This window comes from Microtus pennsylvanicus, chromosome 10 (assembly GCF_037038515.1).
Source record: "Microtus pennsylvanicus isolate mMicPen1 chromosome 10, mMicPen1.hap1, whole genome shotgun sequence".
NCBI classification, from domain to species: Eukaryota; Metazoa; Chordata; class Mammalia; order Rodentia; family Cricetidae; genus Microtus; species Microtus pennsylvanicus.
In genome coordinates, this window is record NC_134588.1 from 111197154 (window position 1) to 111222024 (window position 24871).

Below are 24871 nucleotides of genomic sequence, written 5' to 3' on the forward strand. Positions count from 1 at the left end.
ACATGTATAAATACAGGAGAGCGCACACATGTATAAAGCCCCACGCACTCAGTTATCATAGAACGTGTCTCCAGTCACAGCAAACCACAGCAGACACAGCAGGTAGCCACCAACTCTGAGGTCAACTCATCTTCACAAAAACTGCCCCCAAATTTACACAAAGAATACTCTCCTGATTTCTAACAGGAAGCTTATAAAATAGTAGACATTTTTAACTCTCATTATTTTCAATATATTTGTTAAATCAGCCCAATGTTACTTGTGATTCATTCATTTTCATTGCTGTATAAAATTCTACTGTGTTTAAATATACATAAATATATGCACAAGACTGTATATAGTTATACATAAACTTTAGTTCATAAACATTTGGACTGGCTCGAGTTTGAGTTTATATTAATTTTGCTATAGGCCATTTAAAGTATGTCTCTTTAATACACATATGCACACCTTTCTCCTGGCTACACACCCAGAACCGCTGGGTGTACCTTTGTGGGATGCACACACGATGGAATGCTATAGTCTCTACAAAAACTACTTGGATATTTGCAACAATAGAGACAAGTGGTAAAAACACTAATCTGAGAGAAAAAAAGCCAGACACAGAAGACAAATTAAACCCCATTGGAGGAATGTGTTTCAGTGACCTACTGAATGGTATGATGGTTTTATGACAATTTATCATAGTCTTAAAAACTGACGAGACAGGTTTTAAATGTTCTCACCACAAAGAGTAAGTAGGAAAAGTGGCAGACATGTCTTGATTTAATATTCTACAATTTTGTACATATAAAAACACATCATAGCTCATAAATATACTGATTACTCTTATAAATATGTATTTCTTTCTCTCAAAAACATAATGCCACTACTCTAATGTAAGCTCAATAAAATTTTGTAGTATTCTCTGTATGTTTAACCTTATCAACTATACCTATGAATTACTTAATTTTTACATAATAATACTAAATTATGCAAGCATTTTAGTTCATTATAGAAGCTTATTATGAACAGTTCAGTTTCAAGAAACAGAATTCCTACAGTAATTATGTGAGAAATAAAAAGTGATATTCATTTTTAAAAGTGGATCATGTAAGAAGCAAAAAAAAAAAACTAGAAAACAGTATTTCTATCACCAAAGTAGGTTAGATCTACAGTCTAATTTGGTTGTAAAAACGTCTCTGCTTTCTGGATCAATAACAATAATACAAAGCATCAGGAATACAGGTTTAGCTGGGGAAACACTAAACACAAAAGCTAAAGCTGAAAAAAGAATTATTATTGAGCAAAACTCCACTGTCAAATATAGTACTAACTGTAATATTACCAAGGAACTACAACAGACTACTTGCTAAAGAGCTAGAAAGAAATTCAGCTGCAAATGCATCTTTTAAAATTGAGAAGAAAGACATTAGCCAAAGGAGTAGGTATTCACTCAATTTAATGAACTATTTTCAAGATACTAGAAAAACCATGTGATAATAATAACCATAATTTATATTGACGCCTATGATGTTTTCATAGTTAGTTGAACTATTTTTCCTATACAATAATTAAGCCGCATCCTCTAGATGTCAACATTTGTAACTTAAGTTTTAGTCACATGCTTTACTCATGGAAGCAGAGTGCGCCTCTTAACATCTATTACTAAAGCAAGATTCTCTTGGACTGGAGAGACAGCTCAGGAGGTTAAAACACATACCGTTCTTGCCAAAATTCAGTTCCTGGGACCCATGTCTGGGTTCCTGTAACTACATTCAAATTCTCTCTCTCTCTCTCTCTCTCTCTCTCTCTCTCTCTCTCTCTCTCTCTCTCTCTCTCCACATTATTTCAAAATAAATCAATAAAACTAAATCCTTACAACTAAACTCTCCACATATTTAATATAAATTGGTTGTTTTATTTCATGCATCTAGTCCTGAGTGTAACAGCAGGTTTTACTTAGTATTAACAATAACAACAAAACCCTGTGGAATGACTAGAAAAACTAACTTTAATATATAGAGAGAGATAAATAGTCTTATTTATTTACTTGTTTGTTTGTTTGTTTATTGTGTGTGTGTCCATGAATGTGCATGCTTGGCACAGGACACTTGTGAAAGTCAGAGGACATCATGTGAGAGTGGCTACTCTCATGCCACCGTGTGGGCTCTGGAAATTCAGCATGGCAACAAGCACCCTTACCCAGTGAACCATCTCTCATCTGCCCCTATCTTTGATAAGTATTTTCTTTATCTATACTAAATAAAAGAACTTCAGTTTTTAAAGCTAGTCAAATAATTTCTACATCTTAAACTTAGTTAACTGACCACTGTCAATCTGTCAAAGCACTTAATGAAAAAAATCACATGTTGCAAGGCCCTAGTTCTGTCCCGTCCACCCAGCTAGCTTACACCCGAAATAACCACACAGAAACTGTATTAACTAAAACACTGCTTGGTCGTTAGCTTTAGCTTCTTATTAGCTAACTATTACATATCAGTTTAACCCATTTCCATTAATCTGTGTATCGCCACGTGACTGTGGCTTACTGGCAAGATTCTAACCAGTGTCCGTCTCAGACAGAAGATCCATGGCATCTCTGACTGCCCTTCTTCCCAGCATTCAGTTCTGTCCCCTCCACCTACCTAAGTTCCGCCCTATCAACTAGGCCAAGGCAGTTTCTTTATTCATTATCCAGTGAAAGCAACACACAAACAGAAGGAGCTCCTACACCAATCACATAACTAACATAACAGACTAGAATTTGTAAATAAACCCAGCTAACCCATTATTTTACAGAACAAATAAAGCAGAACCCTAATGGTTAAAGTTTCCCAAGACTGCTAATTAGTGTTTTAAAAAATTCAAATATTGTAGCTAACAATCAATGAAGTTAATTAAGAAGTTAAAATGGACATTTTCATTAGTACAAAAATAGGAATATTATGAATTTGCTTTTGAGTGCTTTAAGGTAATTTATATAAAGCGAACTTCATTTAAGAACTGTCTTTAGCGGTAATACAGCACTGGTCTTGAAATGATCTTAGCTGCCTGGGATTCAGAGCACCAGGTGACCTGTCAGTCATCAGCACAGTTCTCCTTGGGCAGCTCCAGGAGGAACAAGAGAGACTGTCCAGTCCTCTATGGTGGCAGCAAGGGGAGAGATAATAGACGGTGTGGGGCACACGCATGTTGATTATGTACCTTCATGTGTTTGTATGAATGGACACACAGCTGGGAACATGCCTCATAAGTAACTTGGATACTTTTGTGAGGGGGAGAAAAATCATTACAGATTACCTACTTCCCTACTTCACAGAAGGGAAAATGCACCAGAGTGCATGCAGGTGTCAAAGAGAGAATTAAACCTACGGTTCAGCTCCTGTAAGAGTTTTCCTTACAATTCACTTTATTGGATTCTGACCGCTGGCTTGGGTCACCTCCACATACAAGCTTCACTAATGTTTTTCCATGGTCAGACACTGAAAACCTAGTGTCTTATGCTTCATCTCATCTAAAAACTTTTTTCCCTGGACTTCATCCATGAAAGTAGTCACAACCTTTAAGTTCTTCTGTAAATTCTTCTACTTACTGTACATAAGGAAAAGACTTTAAACATTTTTTGTTTATGCTGCCAACTGCCCCAAATCACCTTAACCTATTTAGACCTCCAACTTGTATAAGTATTTTTAGATTAGTCTCCAATTTAAGCCAATTCCTAGTTTGGGTCTCTAATTTTAAAAGCACAGTGTTATAAACGATCATGCTTTCTGGGCTGAGCAAGGCTTCACTTCTAACGTCAGCATCATCTAGCACGGCTTCTACAAACCTGTGTTTGTTTATATGGGAGTTACGGTGAAGAAACGTAGTTATTATAAAGTGGTGATAATAGTCCCAGGACAAAAATAGCTTTCATGTTGCATGCTCATTCTGCTAAATGGGAATGCCTGCTGCAGGCAGATCAATATAGTTTTGAAAACTTCCAAAACCAAGTACACAACTAATAGGAAAAAGAATGACACAGCACAGCAGGTTTGTCTGCCGTAAGAGGAAGAAGTGGGTGTCGATGACTGGAATCCAAAGTCATGAAGTTCAAAGAGAATGTCAGCGTTTAGGCTTAGGAAACAGAGAAGACTCCTGAATGGTTTCCTTCTCTTTTCAGCACCCATTTTCACTGGACTTCAAAAACCAGCTTGTGTAAAAATCCCAAAATGAATGTTAGTCCCTCATACATGCTATACTTTAAATTTTTTTTCTTAAAGGGAAACCAGTAGGCCTCCAAACTTCTAAAAGTTACCTCCTAAACTGGCACCACTGCTATACAATTACAGTAGAATTAAAACAATCTGAACAGTCAAGGCCTTTCTACACTCAGCTCCCAGCCTAACTTTGGGAACATACTCACCACTACCACAGCATCACACGAACAGCCCAGTCTATTTTGATAGCAATGGTGTGTCAGGGCAACCAGACGGCTCAGCATCTAAAGCACAGCAGCGCTGGCCTGACAAGGAGAGCGCCGTCACCAGAGCCTGCAGCGGACGCAGATGTCCAGACGCAGGCACGGACTGGAAGAACTATGGTAACCCGGCCTCTGCCCACAGGGGTGCTTGCTCGATCTCCTGCTCCTTCCTCTTCTCCTCTCTCCCACATACCCATATGCTAAATTTGAAAAATGGAGAAACAAAAGCTTGCTCAACATAGTATCTCTCGCCGGGCGGTGGTGGCGCACGCCTTTAATCCCATCACTTGGGAGGCAGAGGCAGGCGGATCTTTGTGAGTTCGAGACCAGCCTGGTCTACAAGAGCTAGTTCCAGGACAGGCTCCAAAACCACAGAGAAACCCTGTCTCGAAAAACCAGAAAAAAAAAAAAAAAACATAGTATCTCTCATTTGACCTACATAAATCCCTATGTATTTAATTAATAATTTTTCTAAATACAATTTTTCCTTATAAAATTAAATTTACTGGCAAATTAGTCCACTTTTCCAGTCACTGGACTACTCTGTAGATTTTAGTTTTATTTAATATTTTAAACTAGTAGAAAGCTACTAACACAGCACAGTAAATCCCTACCAAGTATGTGCTCAGACATAGCATAGTCTATTAATTGAAAATAAAACAAAATCCTTCTGTGTTGGCTATGCCAGATAAATTTTTTAAAACTATAAATATGCATTGTTGTATAGTAAGGTACAATGAAAATAATTTAATATTTCATTAATATTTATCTCATGGTGAGCTCAAAATACTACTTTGAAGATTTAGTCTACCATGGTCCTAAAAATCATGAAAATAAGAAATTTGTTCTGAATATATGTATGGCTTTTAAAAGCTTGTTAATAAATAACACCTTGCTATATTATCACTATTTCTGTAACTGATGACTACTGAGAGAGAGGAAGAATTAGTCTCTCCCAGGGATGAGTCCCTTAGTTGATTGTCCAGTATAAACTGGTCAGTTCTAAAATCATATACACACACAACAAAAACAGACTCAGAAGGCTGTATTTATATATTTTTTACATATATGCAAACTATATTTAACAGAATAATTGGGGAAGAAAAGGCTATCAAATTGGGAGTTGGGGGACATGGGAGGAATTGGAGGGAGGGTGTGCAGGGAGGAACCGGAAGAAAGAAAGGGATATATTTATGTTTTAATTAAAAATGTATGAAATAAAAACAAACAATCAGACAAAAAAATATTATTGAATATTATTAATGTTACACTGTGTCAGCAAAATAGAAATTTAAACATTAACTATGTCCTTATATTACTCATTTATCATTATTTGTAACTGTCTGTATTTTAATAGGAATGTTTAGTTTTACATGGCAAATGTTCAAATATAACTATGTAGTAAATAAACTAAATTAAAAATTAAAAAAAGAAATAATAAATCAAAGGTTTCAATTTATTAGGTTCAAGTAAGGTATTACTAAGGGTGTATGTGGCGGGGGTGTATAATTGATGTGTTTTTCCCCTCTGTATGCTGTGACTGTGTTTTATTACCATTGGTTAATAAAGAACCTGCTTTGGCCAATGGCTTAGCAGAGTAAAGCCATGCAGGGAAACCCGAACGGAGATATAGAGAGAGAGTAGGCAGAGTCAAACAGAAGTAAGCCAGCTGCCAAGGAAACAAGACATGTAGAAAATGAGGTAACACCACAGCCACAGGGCAATACATAGACTAATAGAAATAGGTTAATTTAAGATGTAAAAGCTAGCTAGAATTACGCCTAAGCCATTGGCCAAACAATGTTGTAATTAATATAGTTTCTGTGAAATTATTTAGGTATGGGCAGCCAAGAAATGAAAACAGTCTTCATTATATGTAATCTCAAAAATGTAAACTGGGGAGAAAAAAAATGTTAAGAAAATAAAATAAACAAAGGACATTAAGCCTAAAGTTCACAAACCTAGAGAAGCCAAATAACAAGGTGAACTCAAAGAAAAGCATATATAGATCCTCTTGGAAGTTGGAAGCAAACAAGATTACCAGGAAAAAGTTGGGAGCATGGGGGTGGGATGGGGTGGGGGCAGGGGAGAGGGGGAGAGAGAAGGGAAAAGGGAAAGGCTGGAGAGTGCTTGGGGGAGTGGGAGTGTGGAGATGGAGGAAGGGCAGATATAGGAGCAAGGAAGAAGATACCTACATTAAGGGAGCCATTTTAGGGTTGGCAAGAAACTTGGCTCTAGAGGGGATCCCAGGTGTCCACAGGGATGTCCCCAGCTAGGTCCTTGGGCAGCAGAGTAGAGGGTGCCTGAACTGGCCTTGCCCCACTATCACACTGATGATTATCTCGAATATCACCATAGAATCTTCGTCTGGCTACAGATGGAGATAGAGATAAAGTCCCTCCTCAGAGCACTGGACTGAGCCCCCAAGGTCCAATTGAAGAGCAGAAGGAGGGAAAAGATGAGCAAAGAAGTCTGGACTGTGAGGGGTTGGTCCACCCACTGAGACAGTGTGCCTGTTCTAATGGGAGCTCACCAAATCCAGCTGGACCAGGACTAAATGAGCATGTGATCAAACTGGACTCTCTGAATGTGGCTGAAAATGGGGGCTGACTGCGAAGCCATTGATAAAGGCAACTGGGACTTGTTTCTACTGCATGTACTGGCTTTTTGGGACCCTAGTCTATTTGGATGCAAAGCTTCCTAGGCCTGGATGAGGGGGGGGGGGTGGACTTCCCACAGGGCAGGGTTCCCTGCCCTCTCTTGAGGGAGAGGGAGGGAGAAGGGTGAGTGGGGGAGCGGGAGGGGAATGGGAGGAGGGGAGGAAGTGTAGATTTTTGAATGGAAAAATAAATTTTAAAAAAGAAAATAAACAAATCATTTCTTTCTGCAGGGACTTGGATTTTGGGGGGGGTTGGTTGTTGTGTGGGTTTTTTTGTTGGATTTTTTTTTATGGTTTTTCAAGATAGGGTTTCACTAAGTAACATCCTTGGGTGTCCTGAAACTAACTCTGTAGACCAAACTGGCCTTGAACTCAGAGATTCACCTGTCTCTGCCTCTTGAGTGATGGTAAATCATTTTTCAATAAGTATATGAGCAAAAATATAAACACTAAGTAAAATAAATGTATTTAAGATACAGGCGTGAAAGGCAGGCGGATCTCTGTGAGTTCGAGACCAGCCTGGTCTACAAGAGCTAGTTCCAGGATAGGCTCCAAAGCCACAGAGAAACCCTGTCTCGAAAAACCAAAAAAAAAAAGATACAGGCGTGAAAGGATTTAGTGAATTATACGATGGAGTTAATATCCAGGTTTCTAGCTTGAATGTCATTCAGCCAGTGAATCTGCACAAAGTAAGGAGGTATGGAAAGTATGAGGAATAGATTACAACTTAAGGTCATTCTGGATGTTGTAAGGTGGACATTTTGGATTGCTTTGGTACATCCAAGTGAGGATCTCTACCTACTACTTTAAAATGTGAGTGAAGATAACTATCTACTACAGAAAAATTCTGCTAGAGACAGGCATCAAAACAGTGGATGTAATATGAAGACTACGTACAGAATTCCATAAAATAATTCAAGAAATGTGGACTGAGAACATAGGATTTCAGGTGCTTTTTGAAAAAGACTATCCTCTTTGAATTTATAGTTGGACTACAGATGTTAAAATTGTTCAATATATGAAGTTTGAATAAACTAGATAATAGCAATAGAGTTGAAACAGAAACACAAAGAAAAAACTAAGTAGTCAGGAGAAAACTCCAAAATTAGAAAATAGCGAACAAGCAATAGCTTAGCAGTTGAGAACACTAGCTGTTGTTCCAGAGGAGCTGGGTTCAATTCCCAGCACCCACATGGCAGCTTACAAGTGTCTGTAACTCCTCCTCCAGGTAATCTGACAGACACACACACAGACACACGCACGCAGGCAAAACACCAATGCACATAAAATAAAAATAAATAAATCATGGAACAAAAGAAAGGAAAAATAGTCAACAAAGGTGGGTTGATAGCAATACCTGAGAAGTCCATGTCCTGGGCAGCCAACGCATGTCAGGATGATCACAACCTGAACTGCCAGACAGCTAGGACCTATAAGCTGTCCATTGGGAAAACGCTTTTTAGAAAGTGTACTTGCAGAGCTGAAGAAATGACTTAGCAATTAAGATCACCAGCCGCTCTTCCAGAAAACCTGGGTGTGGTTCCCAGCACGTCCATGATTGCTATGACTGTCTGTAACTCCAGTTCCAGGCAATCTGATGCCCTTTTTCTAACCTTATGGGCACCAGGCCCCCACATGGTATGCCAATACACATGCAGCCAAAACACCTATACACATAAAATCATACTAAAGAAAGTATTTTAAAGCCGGGCGGTGGTGGCACACGCCTTTAATCCCAGCACTTGGGAGGCAGAGGCAGGTGGATCTCTGTGAGTTCGAGACCAGCCTGGTCTACAAGAGCTAGTTCCAGGACAGGCTCCAAAACCACAGAGAAACCCTGTCTAGAAAAAAAACAAAAAAAGAAAAAGAAAAGAAAGTATTTTAAGTGTACTTCCACTTAAGAGTTAACTTCCTCACCTCTCAGTAGAATTTTCTTTGCTCAATACGGTGTTACCATCAACCTAACTTTCTATGAAGACCTCTTGGTAGGCATACCTCTGACTGATAAAGGAGGAGATGGTTGCTTACAGATAATTTGGGACTATAAAACAAAGAGTTTTATTCAGAGGAGGAAATCCAAATAGCTGTTGGTCCTAAACTCAAGGCTAACCCACTGAACAGAACTATTAAAAGCACGCCTCCCTGCTACAACACCTATTCTCAAGTCACAACACAATTTAGTTACATAAAGGGCTGAAGACACAGCTAGAGTGAGGAACCCAAGTAAAACAGTCCATAGTTTTGGTTGAATACAAGCTCATTTGAGTTAACAAGAAGTTACACAAAAGGTTATTCTAACATTAAGCTGCATTCAGAGAATTAAGTACAAGTAAGGCTATAATAGCTTCGATAACAAGTAAAATGAAATTTTCCATCACTGTATTTCAATTTTTTTTTTTTGGATTTTTTGAGACAGGGTTTCTCCGTAGCTTTTTGGTTCCTGTCCTGGAACTCGCTCTTGTAGACCAGGCTGGCCTCGAACTCACAGAGATCCGCCTGCCTCTGCCTCCCTAGTGCTGGGATTAAAGGCGTGAGCCACCACCGCCCGGCTGTATTTCAAATTTTAAAACAAAGGAGCATACAGTTCTTGTCTGCAAATGGAAGGGGTGTCTCACACACACACACACACACACACACACACACACACACACAAAGAGTATATTTTAAGTATTGCTTAAGAAAGAAAAACTAGGAAGGAGTTAGACCAAACTTGCTGAATAACAGACTTGGAAATACAAAACTTCAGGCCAAATATAAAGACCTTAAAGATATAACACTTATTACCTCAAAATTAGTTTTGAAATCAACACCATTGGATGTTTTTATACAAAGGAAGCATTTATAATTTATTTCTTGGTATACACACTATAACATAACCATACACTTATAATTATCTGTCTCCCCAGAACATAAACTCTAACAGGGAAGATCCCACAAAGTCTACTTCAGAACATTGTGTATTCATTAAACATTCATTGAATTAGCAGGTGAATGAATTGGATGTTTTAAGAACTACTTCATAAGGAAAAATGTTGAATGAATTACCCTCAGGATTCTAACTTCCGATTCAACCTCAACACAGTCTTTATCTCTCGTTTTATCTGCAGTCCTTGGTGTGAACTGAAGAATGGATGTTTGTGGCAGTCAGGCGTGCTCTTAGTAGCTGTGTTCAGTGGTCTCACCACCTTTGAGTCTTATACTAAAGTACTGATTTCCTTCTCTGTTTAAAACCTTCCTCTTATAATAAGTTATTTCTACTACATAACTGTATCGTTCTTTATTAGTTAGGGGTATGTCTACCAAGCAGGTCTTTAAAGAAACATTGGCTTATGGTATTATCATACTGAGTAAATAAGATTCTACTAAGAGGTGAAGAAATTAAGGATGGAGTATAGAAACAGAATGTATTTTAGCACGTGCTAAGAGGCATAGTGAGACTGGCTTAACCTGATACCTTTACTTGAAATGTATTAACTACAGTTTCCTTGCCAAATTAGAGAAGGCCTAAGTGTTGGTATTTATATCATGAAAACCTGAAACAAATGTATAGGTTTAAGAACAGGCTGGGGGGGGGGGGTATAGCCTAGCACCAAAAAACATACAGAGTATCTTTAGAAAATCTTATTATTTAAAGATTAAAAAAAGACAGAGCAAAAATGTTGTAATATTTAACTGCCAGAGGAAGGTATGCATGCATGAAGAAAAACTGGACATCAAGAAGTTACAAGTTATGAGATCATATTTGAACCTATTTGGGCCAATCCTTCATTTTCTGCATAAAATTTTATTTTTATGACTTTACAAGAAATCCTTCCACAAAGTTGTTGGCAAAATAGAGCATTCTACACCCACCAGTGGATCCTGCTCCCTGACTTTCCAGCTCTAGTAAACTACACAGAGAAGAAACAGCGTTGGACATGCTGTTCTGACTAACAGGAATATCAAAGGCTACAGACAGACTGTGTTCTCCATCATCTTAGCAAAGGCACGTACCTGAGAGCATGTCAATGTGCCCTGTTCTTAATCTCTAAAATGAAGTAAACACACAACACACAGCTAAATCAATTCTGCAGTTCGATGGCTGTGTCCCGGGTGTGTATACTACCAGAGACCAGTCACCTCGGGGAATTACTCAGGAAGAACACATTAAATGTAGACGAGTAATGATTCAGCTATTGGTACCCTGCACATGCATGTACACGTCCCAGAGGGAAGTTTTGGAAATCTTTCTACACTGCGCTCATCTGAAATGGGAAACCAAATTCTGTGGACACTCTCCTACCTGTGTGATACTAACTGCAAAATATCCTCTTTAAAAACCAAGGCAAATTACACGCCACTCCAGCCCCATGTTCTCAAAATAAGGGCAAAACACACATTATTAGTGCCACCAACCTTATGCAGGAACTTAATTCGAATTAAGGTGCTATTGAAACATTTCTATTGAAGTCTTCTAGGTGCGTTTGTCAAAAAGGCATTTACTCCTCCCCGGAGACAAACAATTTTGAGGGTCAGATTAACCTCGCACGGATGTCCTGGTCCCCATACCCGTCAACAGAAGGGGAAGGGGATAGAGCGAATGCCACCAGCCCAGAGCGCGGGCTGGGTACCGGCGGGAGCAGCACCTTGAGCGGGTCCCCCAGTCCTTCTGTCAGAGGTGAGTCCCAACGCCACCTCAGAACCTCCACACCTCAGCATCCCAGCATCTCAACGCCTTAATACCTGAGCCTCCTCAGTCCCTCAGCACCTCAGCGCCTCCATCGCGTAGGCCAGTGCCCGCCAGGACCGCAAGCCGCGCCTAGGCCGGTGTCCCGCATCCGTCGCCTCCCTCACGGCCCGGACCCACAACCGGCGCCTCGGCCTCCCACCCAGGCCCTGCGCTCGTCCGCCGGGTGGACTCCTCCACGCCTCGCTTGGCCTCCACTTACCTTCGATCGCCATGATGCGCTCGCCATGGACCGCACCAACAGCACGGAGAGCGCGGGGGGTGCGGGGTGCGGGAGGAGGGCGCGCCAAGGCCTCTGGCGAGAGGGGCGGGACCGAGCCCCGGGGCCGGGCTGCTGGGCCTCGGGGAGCCGGGGCGGGGCGGTGGGGTGGGGTCGCAGCTCCAGAGCCAGCAGCGCAGGAAGCGGAACCTTCTCCAGATGCGCACCGTCGGCACGTGACACCGCCCCGCCCCCTGGGGCCCTCTAGGCCCCGCCCCTCTCAGGAACCGAAGCTTGACCCACAACCGGGCCTTCACCCACTCCCACCTCAGGCCCCGCCCCCGAAGTCCCACAACCCCGCCCACCTCCCTTACCCAACCCCGCCCACCCTGCACAGGCCACGCCTCCGACCCTGGCCCCGGCTCGCCCCCAGCCCCTGGCTAGGGTCTCAGGCCCGGATTCCCAACAGGTGCAGCAGTCAGCCTCACCCTTGTCGCCAACCTCCGTCCAGCTTGGCTCGGCGAGAGCCACGCAAGGCGGTCAGGACCACGGACAGCTCCCGGCACTGGACTTGGGCGCGATTCCCGCCCAGACAAAGTCTCTTCGGTTTTGTTTTGTCTGAACACTCACCTCCGATCTTTGCTTTCAAGTAGAGACGGCTTCTTGGCACAACACACCGAAAAGAGGACGGTCTCCGTCCCTTCTTCTCTCCCTCCCTCCCTCCTTCCCTCTCTCTCTCTCTCCAGCCTCATTCTTGATGAGACTCAATTCCAGGAGCTCTTGCCCCCTTGGAAGTACGAATTGGCATTTGTCCACACGGCAAACACACATTTGAAGCCACACAAATGTAGGTGTTGGACAGACATCTTAACAAAGGGCCTGATAAGCTTGTCACACACATATTTTTAAGTGTGCAAGTCCATGAGCCTGCAAACAGGCAAAGGCCAACTCTGAACAACCAACAGCTAGCTACCTAATTTTCACTTCAGTTCAGCCACTTTGCAAGACTTCCCACTTCATCTGGTACTTTAAGGGCCCGGATAAAGCAGCAATAAGGGATAAGGGCTTAGCGGTTCTCCCTTGTGGAGAAAATGCTCACTCCTAGAGCAGGTGGCTATATTAAGGATTGACACAAAGAACATATTTTCCACTTATTATGTAAGTGAGGTTGGACTGTAATCTAGAGCAGAAAATGTCTTTCATTGCTTTTATATAACCTCTCCCTCAGCCAGTTTATGCTCCACAGACATTCATTCTTTAACATTTTTTACAACACTTATTATTTGCTGGGGTGAGGCACGCACGTGAAGGTCACAGGACAGCTTGCAGAAGTGTGTTCTCACCACCCCATGAAGTGGGCTCCAGGGATCAAACTCATACTGTCAGACAGGATGGGTGACAAACACGGCTACCCTCTGAGACATTTGCCTGGCCCTATTCCTTAATGTTTTGACTACTTCAGCGAATCTCTATTGATCCCAGGCATTGTGCTGAGGGCTAGCGGTAAGGGTTGGAGAGATGGATCAGTTGGTTAAGTGTTTGTTGCAGAAGCATGAGAACTTGAGTTCAATCCCCAACACACACACACACACACACACACACACACACACACACACACACACAGAGCATGCCTGCTAACCTAGTAGATCCTTAGGGTTTGATGGCAAGCCAGCGTAGACTAGGTGATGAACTCCAAATTCCATGAGAAAGCCTATCTCAAAAACTAAGATGGATGAGGCTCACAACTCCAGTTCCAGTAACTCCAGTTCCAGTAACTCCAGTTCCAGGGGATCTGGTGCCCTCTTCCAGACTCCATGAGCACCAGGCATGCATACATATATACACATTTGAGCAAAACATCCATATCCATAAAACAGATAAGATAAAAAGTGGCTGAAGAAAATGCTCAATGTGTCCATCTTACACACACATATGCACGCACCTACACAGACATGAGCACGTATGCACGGAAACACACATGCACACCAAAACATCTGTCTATAAACAAGAATTGTTATACGTTAGTCTAGGAGTGAGCTCTTTCCCTCCCTCTCCTCTCCCTCTCCCCACACCCCGGAAGATGAATCATAAATCCAAATAAAACAGCTTTAATTAACGACATTTTCTTGAGGAAATTGTGATTAACACAGACTTGACCTTCAGGACACCAAACTTGAAACCATACCCTTGGGTCCTGGTTTCTGGCAGCTTAGCTTTTTCAAGAATCTCATGTTAAAGTCAAAAACCTTAGTAATTACTTTATCGCCAAAGTTATGTGAATCTGCATAAAGCCTGTTTTCTCACCACAGGTTTCTCAGGAAGTGCATGTGTGTGTTAAACTCGAGCCAAAGCCACTCACTACTAACATTTTCCCCTCAGTCTAAACTCATAATTTCCTCTACCAACATTATCAAATACTAGTTGTAAAACTTCCAAGATAGAGGCCTGGAGAGATGGCTCAGTGGTTAAGAGCACTGGCGTCCTTCCAAAGGACTGGGGTTCAATTCCCAGCACCCACACGGCACCTCACAACTGTCTGTAACTCCAAGATCTGACCTTCACACAGACATGCATGCAGGCAAAAGACCAATACACACAAAAAATTAAATTTTTAAAGACCCTTTATTTAGAAAAAAAAAGAGAGAAAAAAAAGCCTTCTGAGATAGCTATTAGAAAATACCAGCCGGGTAGTGGTGGCACATGTTTTTAATCCCAACACTTGGGAGGCAGAGGCAGGCAGAGTTCTGAGTTTGGGCCAACCTGGCCTACAGGGTGAGTTCCAGGACAGCCAGGGCTACAGAGAAACCCTGTCTGAAAAAAAGGAAAAAAAGAAAAGGAAAGACCATATTTATTACTTCACTTCTGCCCAACATTCCATGCACCTCCTGAGCTGACTGAAGATTGTGGCTACTTGGATGTGCTTTGTCCCCACCAAAGGCAGCTGAAATTTTAATTACCTACAGAACGCTATTGTGAGGCTGGGACCTTGAATGGTGTTTGGCCAGAAGGGTGGAGCCTTCTTAGAGGTGTAAGCTAGTTCCTCCTGACCTGGCTCAGATCGTTGGTTATCCTGAGGAAATGTCTCCTTAGGACTGACTCCTCTCACTGTCCCACCACGAGATACAACATCAGGTCCTCACCAGATGTGACCAGTGAAGCTTAAACTCTCCAACCCTCAGAACCCATGAGCCAAATGAAACCATTTTCTTTATAAATTACTCAGCCTCAGGTGTTTGGCTATAGCACAGAAAATAGACTAAGACTTAACAAAAAAAAAAGTATGTGACATGCTCAATGGTTCTAATTTCAACAAGTATTATTTTTAATTGAAAGTTTTACATTGAATTATATGTCTTGCCTAAAGACAATAGTTATTTTTAATCTCAACTGCGTACCTCCAAAATATTTAGACTATATACTTTAATACACTTGGACTTTTTATGAGCTTCTCTATCTTTATTTTAATTTTTGTTTGTTTATTTTGTTTGATAAGGCTGGGTTTCTCTTAGCCCTGACTGTCCTGGCACTCTCTCTATAGATCAGTCTAGCCTTGAACTCAGAGATCCCCCCTGCTTCTGACTCCCAGTGCTGGGATTAAAGGCGTGAGCCACCACTCCCTGGCTTGCTTCTTTATTTTTAATTCTTTGCTCTTTATAATGAATTAAAACAAATCACCCAAGCAGTTTTTCATCATGTGTTGTGGAAACAGAAAGTAAGATCAAGAGTAGAGTTGAAGGAAGCTGAAGTGATTTCTCTCCTTGTGACTCTGAAATAAAGATGTGTTGGTACTGCAATTTTTAACCAGTCTTTCCATAAAAATATTCAAGATAATACTTTAAATTTCCAGTAACACCATGAAGTTTCATTGAAATATTGATAGAAAATTAAAGATTAAACATGGAGAAAGGCCAAATCAAATGGAAGTGAAAAATGATCCAACGTATATTAAAAAAAGTTCTATGTGCCAAACAATCCCTGTTCACAGCAATATAATCTTGGTGGAAAAACATGCTCCAAATACAAAAGCTCCCAGCAACCTTTTAAGAAACAACCCATTTTAAGCTGGAATCTCTGTTTATATAAATTACTCAACTGAAGCAAAAAAATTGTAAATTACACATACAGAAGTAAAGACTACATGTGATAACATGCAGACACATGTGGAAGGATGTAACTCATATCACAACGCTTTTCAGAGCTTTTAAGGCTGGCTCTGCAAGAAGAAGGCTTTTTAAATATTTATGATTTTATTTTTAATCATGCCTAGGTGTGCGTGTGTGTCTGTATGTGGGTTTGTGCACGTGGATGCAGGTGGCCTCAGAGGCCAGAGGTACCATGATCCCCGGGAGGTGAAATTACAGACAATTATGAGCCGCCTGATCTGGGTGCTGGGAGCCACACTTTGAGCCTCTGGAAGAGCAGCAAGTGCTCTTAGTGACTAAGCCATCTCGCCATCCCTGAGGGGGACATTTTTAAACTAAGCTTTTTTAGCAATTGCAGCCATCTGAGATGAGTAAAATCCCAGTAAAAAGTCAAGTAAAAACTACTAGCTCTTTTGCTTCTTGGATTATAATACCATGGAAACAGTTATAATATTAGTTATTAATCCTAATAACATTGTCTTTCTCTCCCGATGCTTCATAAAGTAAAAAAAAACAGTAAATTCATCCTTACAAAGTAATATTGCCACTCATGTTCATTTTAAAATCATCTCTTATAAATGAAAATAATTATCAGAGCTTTATCAATATGACTTGGTTATTTTGATTGTATTTATGTTACATACTTGATATTTATTTGCCAATCTGAAACCATATGCTTTAACAGAATGTTCTGTTAAATAATTCTGGATTATTTGCCATTGTTTTGGTTGTGAATGAGAATAGCTCTACTTGAACAAGCTTAAAGAAAATGGAAAGTTAACCTTAAATAGGTAGGAATGGAAACATGACCGAGCAGCATATTGGTCAGACTTAGGAGCCCAGATGCTGTCGTTAGGACTCCACACCTCCACTCTTGACTTCTGTCTGTGTGTGGGCTTCATGTTGGTGGACCACCACACATTAACTGCCTCTCTGTGGCTGAAAAAGAGAGATGGAGAGATTTACCACATGTAAGTTTAGCCAATTTTCTGGGTCCCAAGACCATAAATTCCTCCAAATAAGTAGGTAGTTGTTACTTCAACTTAAGTGGGCTGCCCTGTTCCAGACCAGTCAGGAGACCGATTATTAAATGTTCATGTTCCAGAGTAGGGCCTCTATGGTCATGGAAGTGTGAGAATAGACGTTACACCTGTATTAGGCCCTTTTTAAAGATGACCATGAATAAAATAGCTGACAGAATCAAGAAAACATAGTTTTATTTTGGTTCAAGAATTCAAAGTATTCAACCTGTAGATAGTTGGTCCCAGAACTTCAGGGTGAAGAGTTTCTCCACTTGTAACACACAAGAAGCAGAGACACAAACAGGAAGGGACCAGGGACAAAATACCATTAAGGACCTGTCTCCAGTTACCTACTTCTTCCAACTATATCTCACTGCCTGAAGTTCTCAGAACCTCCCAAGATAGTCCCACTGAGCTGGGCACTAAATGTACAACACATGAGTCTGTGTGTGGTGATATTTTGTTTGTGCTCTAACAAATAAAGCTTGCCTGAAGATCAGAGGAGCTAGCCACTAGTTAACCACAGAGGCCAGGCAGTGGTGGCACACACCTTTAATCCCAGCACTTGGGGGGTGGAAATGGGAAAGATCAGGAGTTCAAGGTCACACTGAGCTACAGGAGATTTAAACAGTCTAAAAGAGAAACAGAGTTTACACACTTGACACCACCATTTAGGATCTCAAGCCTTTAATCTCAGAACTAGGAAGGTAGAAACAGGAAGTATACGACTGAGCAAAGAGAGGAATATAAGGCAGGAGGAGACAGGAACTCAGTTCCATTCAGTCTGAGAATTCAGAGAGACAGGATAACCCTCTTCAGTCAGAGGATTTGGTAGAAGCAAGAAGTCTCTCTAGTGGCTGACTCTTTACTTCTCTGATCTTTTGACATTTACCCCATCTGTCTCCGAGTTTTTATCAAGACCAATTAGAAATTGTGTAGACCTGGGGGGGGGGATTTCATATGCATTCTGGATAAGCCCATGTGACTCATATTGTTGAACTCTCTAAGAAGAGAGCTACCAGAAAGAAAAGGCTTAAATGGTGCCTAAGAAGGTCAGTGTTAAGACATCCATCCCAACACATGTGACTTTCACACTTTTCCAAGAACTTTCCTCTCAGCATACTTCATAGAGGTTTCCTTAGAGCAGAGATAGCCAAAAGAATTATCTATGACAATGAAAATATCTTATACTTGTAGCCACAGAGTAGCCAGGAGTCATATGTGAATGAACACCTGAAATGTAGCAGGGACAAATAAAAAAATTAGTTTTATTTAATTTAAATGAAAAAACACAAATAAATAGTATGTTGGTCAAGGTTCTATAGAAGAACAGAACAGATAGAATTGTGTATATGTCTATCTATCTGTGGATTGACAGATAGATGATAGATAGATAGATAGATAGATAGATAGATAGATAGATAGATAGATAATTAATTAAAGAGGCTTCATTAGATTGGCTGATAGGATAGGGGTTGTTGTTTGTGCACTATGGAAGTTGAGAAGCCCAGAACTGCTCAGCTCACAGAGCTGGATACCTCAGCAGTCCCAACTTGTTGCCAAAAGTCTGGAAAGTTCTTGGAGAGTCTCTGATATTTAGCCCACTTTGGAAGGCCAGAGACATGGAGGTTGATGCCGCAGAGACGGATGTGCTCTCTCAGGAAGATGGACAAACAGACAGGCAACAATTTTTCCTCAGTCCTCTTCATATCCGGACCATCTTTTGAAAGGGGCTGCATCTTCTGTGGGAAGATCTGCCCACTACAGTGTGTTATTCTTTTTTGTAAAACCCTTCACAGACACATTCGGAAGTGTATCTCTTCGTGGATTCCTGATCCAGTCAGGTTACCAATCAAGACTAGCCACCATGGTTAATGTGCACTTTATCTACAATACAACCACAAAGCAACATCAGTGGCATGCTAGCATTCAGACAGGCTACCAACAGTTATTTAGGTGGAATTGGCAGGAAGAGAGCAGTAATGATTTCCCGTGTGTGGCAGTGCTACCTGGTGACCTAGTACCCAGGGATGAATGCTGTGTGGAGGTAAAGATTGGGATAGAAAGAAAGGAAATATTAGAATAATTATTTCTTCACTTCTGTTGCCTCCACAAAGTGTTTTTGTTGAGAATTGTCACCATTATATGGACAGTAATAACCAAAACCAAACATGGAACATTTTAAAATTAATATAGATAAAGTGGTAGTTTTTCCAGTGAGTTTTTTGTTTTGTTTTGAGGCAGCTAAGAACAGCCTGGAACCCACGAATGAACCCCGGCTAGTCTCAAATGCTCAATCCTTCTGCCTCAGCCTCCTGAACGATGAGATTATAGATTTGGACATTATGCTCAGTTGAAAATGAGAGTCTTGCTTCCAGCCAAGCATAGCTGTGGCGGCAACACACAGGCTCCACCAGAGAAAGATGAACTAGCTCAGAAAGCTTACTTGCCACCCTCCACTCCCTTCTGTTCCATCTTCCAAGTCTTTTATGCAGACAGAAGGACCACCTACACTGCTCTTCCTTTTCCTCTGTAAACAGGGTGTTATTCCTGTATAATCTTGGTTACAATGTTCTCATTGCTCAAAGAAGTTATTGCTGTTGGGTAACAGCAGAGCAGAACACTGCAGGTTTGTCTGTCTGTCTGTCCTTCAGTTTGTTTTCCAGTGCTGGTGACAGAACCCCAAGTTTTATATGGGCAAAGCAAGTGCTCGGCGCTCAGCCACAACCCCTGGTCTCCACACTGCAGCTTTTAGAGAGAACAGTAGCCCAGCATGGTCTATCCTGTCAGCATGGAAGCATGAACAGACCTAGACCAATTTAACACAAAGTGATCAAGAAACACATGCTTAGTAGGATATAGGATCCAGCAGCTAAATGTTCTTATTCATAACAAAGTACATTATCTTGTTCTAGGCAGGATATTTAAAGATTTTTCCCCACAGCTGAATGTTTCTATGATAATGACAAGTGACATTTATATAATGATTTTCACTGAAAGGCCAAAAAAATGTACCATCAACCTTTAAAAATAATATAAATATGTCACCCACGGTAAATGTAGCCACCTAACACAGCAAGTTTTAGAAGCCCCCAAGAGCATATGTATAGAAAGGAAATTGAATTCTATGCCTAAAATAAATTGTTAGATGAGAAAAATTATTATCTGTTATTATGGAACAGTCATTCCTTTCTCTTTGGCTTATGTAACTACCGTGTGTGGGCCTCACCCCATGAAGGTCATAAAAAAGCAATAAGAGCTTGTTGTTTGTATCCAACACAAAAAATGTGAACCATTATTCTTTATATAAAAATAGATACTTGGGGGCTGGAGAGATGGCTCAATAGTTAAGAGCATTTACTGCTCTTGCAAAAAAGACTGGAGATTGATTCCCAGCACCTACATCAGGCAACTCACAACCTCCTGTAACTCCAGCGTGAGGGGATCTAACACCAGTACTCACACACATACAAACTCACATATGCAAATCCACAGGTACACACAAACATAGATACATCATTTCTAAGTCATTAAAAATAATATATTTTAATATTTGTTATGTGCCTATGTGGGAATACATGTGTATGTAGTGGGGTACATACATGCCAGTGTGTGTGGCGTTCTGAGAACAATCTGGAGCGATGGTCCTCAACTCTACCTTGTTTGAAGCAGTGTCTCTCCTGATGCTTTCTGGGGTTACAGACACATGCCACATGGTCTGGCTTTTACATGACTTTCAGGGATCCAAACTCAGGCTGTCAGGCTTGAGTGGTAGGTCTTGAATCTCTCCAACCCTCAATATATTTTTGCTGAGAGAATGAATGAATTATAAAATCCTGAGATATCATGGACTCTTCATATTAGCTTTAATGTGGATACCTCCACAACAATCAGATAAAATAGTTGTTGAAATTATAGTAAAGAAGTGGCTGGGGAGATGGCTCAGCAGTTAAGAGCACAGTCTGCTCTTCCAGAGGACCCAGGTTCAATTCCCAGCACTCACATGGCAGCTCACAAGTGTCTGTGACTCCAGGTCCAGGGGATCTGGCACAACCACACAGGTCTGCAGGCAGAACATGAATAAACATAAAATTTTAATTTTTTATATTAAATAAATTAGTAAATAAAAAAGATGGAAAAATAACTTTCAAACAGTAATATTCCTCAGTGTCGTCCTGATAATTTTTTTCTAATATGGAGTTTCTCTTTGTTTACATATTTAGTCTTTGTTATGGATTAAAGCATGGCACAACACTCTGTATTCTCTTCAAATTTTTTATTTAAGTACTTTTTGTACAATATTATTTTTGGTCATATTCCTTTCCCTCCCCTAGTCCTCCCATGTCCTCCTCTCTTTTCTACTCACCAAATTTCTCTGCCTTTCTTTCAAAAAAAAAAGAAGGAAAGAAAGAAAAAAACTCAAAGAAAAGAAAAAAACAAAAATAAGACAAAAAACTAGGGGGAAATGGGGTAGCACAGAAAAACTACGAAGTTCCTTTGATGTCTGCCAGCTCCTCTTCCTGGGCATGCGCCCTGCCCTGGAGGATGGCTGATAAATTCACACTCTGTTCCCCTAATGTGTAAGCCATTTTATTTCATGGGAAGACAACCTGTTACAGGTCTGTGATGTGTCCTAAGGACTCAGAGACTTGGGTTACAATAATTGCAGAACCGCAATTTACCCAGCCTTATGGCTTAAATGTCTGTAGTCTCCTCTATAAGATCAGGTACCCAGGTAGGGGTATTTTTAGGGGACATTCTAGGAACTTGGGAGAGGGGGACCAAGCTGGAGAGTGTCGGTTACCAGGGTATGATCCTTGATAGTGTATATCCCTGCCCACATCTCTCTCATTCTCTCCCCTCCTTTTCCTTGTCTTCCTCTCTCTCCTTCCCTCTCTCAACTCCTTCTCCTTCCTGGTTGGCCATGTAGCTCTCCTCTACCATACATTCCTACGGTCATGGTGTCCTATCCAAGTCATGGGGCCAGTTACCATGTGCTGACCTGACAGAGACAAAATAAATCTCTTTTCTTTTAAACTGTGTCAAGAACTTTCCTCACAGTGTTACATGGAAATAAAACAGACATACAATTTCAGAATTTTAAATTATATGCTAAAATTTAGAAGTGAATTAAGAGACACAAGCAAAAATTATTTTTAATATCTGTAGTAAGTTTTAACTTCATGAAAATGCTCACTAAATTTAAGAAACTCCGCAAAATCTTATTTTAAAAAATGACACTTGGGGCTAGGGAGATGATAGTTCAGTGGGTAAAATGATTGCTAGGCAAGGTTAGAACATGAGTTCAAATATCCAGAACCACAAAAGCCAGATAGAGCAGCACCTGTCTGCAACACGGTATCCCCACAGTGAAATGGGAGGTGCAGACAAGGGAACCCCTGGATGGTTTGGGGAGGGCTAGCCTGACATATGCAGTGGAGAGCCCCTGGATGCTTGGGGATGGGCTAGCCTAGCATACATAGTGGAGAGCCCCTGAATGTTTCGGGGCGGGCTAGCCTGGCATACACGATGGCAAAAAACAAGACACCCTGTCTCAAACAAGGTGAAAGTAAACACTGATATCAGAGGCCATCCTATAACGTCCATGTGTGCTGTAGTATATGTATGACTGCTATTATACACAGGGACACACAGGCATATACACACACATGTGTTTAGAAATTATAAAAGTGATTTGCTAGTGATTACTCAAGTAATCCAGTTGTCTCCAAAAATTACATATTTGGTTTAGCTTTTAATAGAAAAACTAACAAACAAAACAATAGATACCACTATTACAGGCCTGCTACTTTTACATGGCCTGTCTACTGCATGTTTTAGAAATACCTTTTAAATTATACATGTGCATGTGTGTGTGTGTCTGTATGTGTGTGTAAGGTTTGTAAATGTGAGCTCAGCACTCATGGATAGCCTGTGGCAAGGGCCCATGGTAAAGTGTGCACAGAGGGGCTCATTGAAAGAAAAGAGAACTCCAAGAATAAGGAAGACTTAATTGAAATTTAAAATATATGATGTTGAAACAAATCATTCCTTAGAAGGAATGGAAATGGTGCCAACATTCTGGGAAACAGTTTGGCAGTTTCATAAAAAGTTAAACACTCCTCCTACCATATAATCTTGTCATTCTTTGTCTAGACATTTAGCCAAGAGAAAGCATATGCCCATGCAGAGATGTGCACACAGTATTCAGAGCCACTGTGTTTGAGACTGTCCCACATGCTCACCTAGTGACTGCGTAAGCAGGCTGTGTTCACTCAGAGGGACCATTTCATAGAACGAGCTATGTACAGCTAGTATGGGGAACCTCAAAAGAACTATGCTAAGAGACATGAAACAGGGAGAAAACCTAATGTTGGCATAACTAAGGAGGTCCACAAGATCCCAGAATAAAGGATAACAAGTATTTGTTTATTTGGGGGAAAAAAACTCACAATAAGGGTAGAGAGCTGTGGTCCTCTGTGGGCACTGGAAACTGAACCGAAATCTGATCAACAACCAAAAGAAGGGCCGAGCACGATCTCATCTGCACTTAGAGTATCTCAGACCACGCCCTAGTGGGCCAATACCCAAAAGGCTATGGGCTGAATGAATTCCCACAACACCTCTCCCTTTTCTCTAAATGAGAGGGTTCTAAACCTAATGCAAAACTATATACTATAGGAACAAATATTAAGTATTTTCCAAGGGGGGGGAGGCAAAAATATACACAAAAATAGAAATACAACCAACATTAACAACATCAAGCAAGAAACACATGCTAAATGTCCAGTCTGAGGTAATCAGCAAACAACAGAGATTAACTCAATAGTTGTCCTATCCTGAGGAACCTAAGTCTTATAATACAATGTCTTAACTAAGTTATGAGAGGAAAGTAGCTATGACTATCTAGTCTTTAACCCTAAAGACCTGAGAAAGAAAATAATATTACCTGAGTAAGCAGGAAGTGCAAGCAAGCGACTTCCAAAAAGTGCAAGAAATGACAAAGACAACTGACTACCTGGGCAATCACCCAAAGTTTCACTTGCAGAGTTGGGGCAACCAACTTTGGCTAAGACCTAAAGTATCTGACAGACCATTTTCAGAGGCTGAAAAACTCGAAAGACTGTCCTACCCTGTCTTGGCAAGGTTCAGCAGTTGTTTTTATTTGTATCCTGCTTGTACAGTTTGAAAAGTGTGCATACTGTTAGTAGTTGAGGCAAGGGCAGTTCTTTACCCAAAGGCCAGTTTTGCCAAGAAACAAGCTCCAAGTGGAGTGTCTTAAGTGCCCAACATTCTCTCAGGAATAGATCAGTGCTGCCAGAGCAACTGTGTGTCACATCAACAGAATCCATAGTTATTTAAATGCCATATTCTACAGTTCTTTGAAGTGTCTGAAGATTACTTATCTATGTGAAATAAAATCTCCATGCATTTAGAGAACCTGACTAGCCTAACACCACAGACATGGCTGACTATTGACTTATTCTTAATAGCTATACAACTTAAAGACTAAGCCAAAGATATTGGCTGAATGAATTCGCACAGAGGCAGAAGCAGGTGGATCTCTGTGAATTCAAGGTCAGCCTGGGCTACAGAGCAAGTTCCTTGCCATCCAGGGACATATAGGGAGACCCTATCTCAAAAAAAAAAAAAGGAAAGAAGAAAAGAAGGAAGAAAGG

General features: G+C 40.9%; 1 protein-coding gene across 2 annotated transcripts in view; it reads right to left on the reverse strand.

Moving 5' to 3' along the window:
* Positions 1-12230, reverse strand: part of Syt14 (synaptotagmin 14) — a 168129-nt gene extending 155899 nt beyond the window's left edge. For both annotated transcript variants that reach the window (XM_075989516.1, XM_075989515.1), the window contains exon 1: positions 12032-12230. In XM_075989516.1, coding sequence (XP_075845631.1) covers positions 12032-12044 — 13 coding nt within the window. In that variant the 5' untranslated portion in view covers positions 12045-12230. The remainder of the gene's footprint in view (positions 1-12031) is intronic.
* Between the last annotated feature and the right edge of the window lie 12641 nt (positions 12231-24871).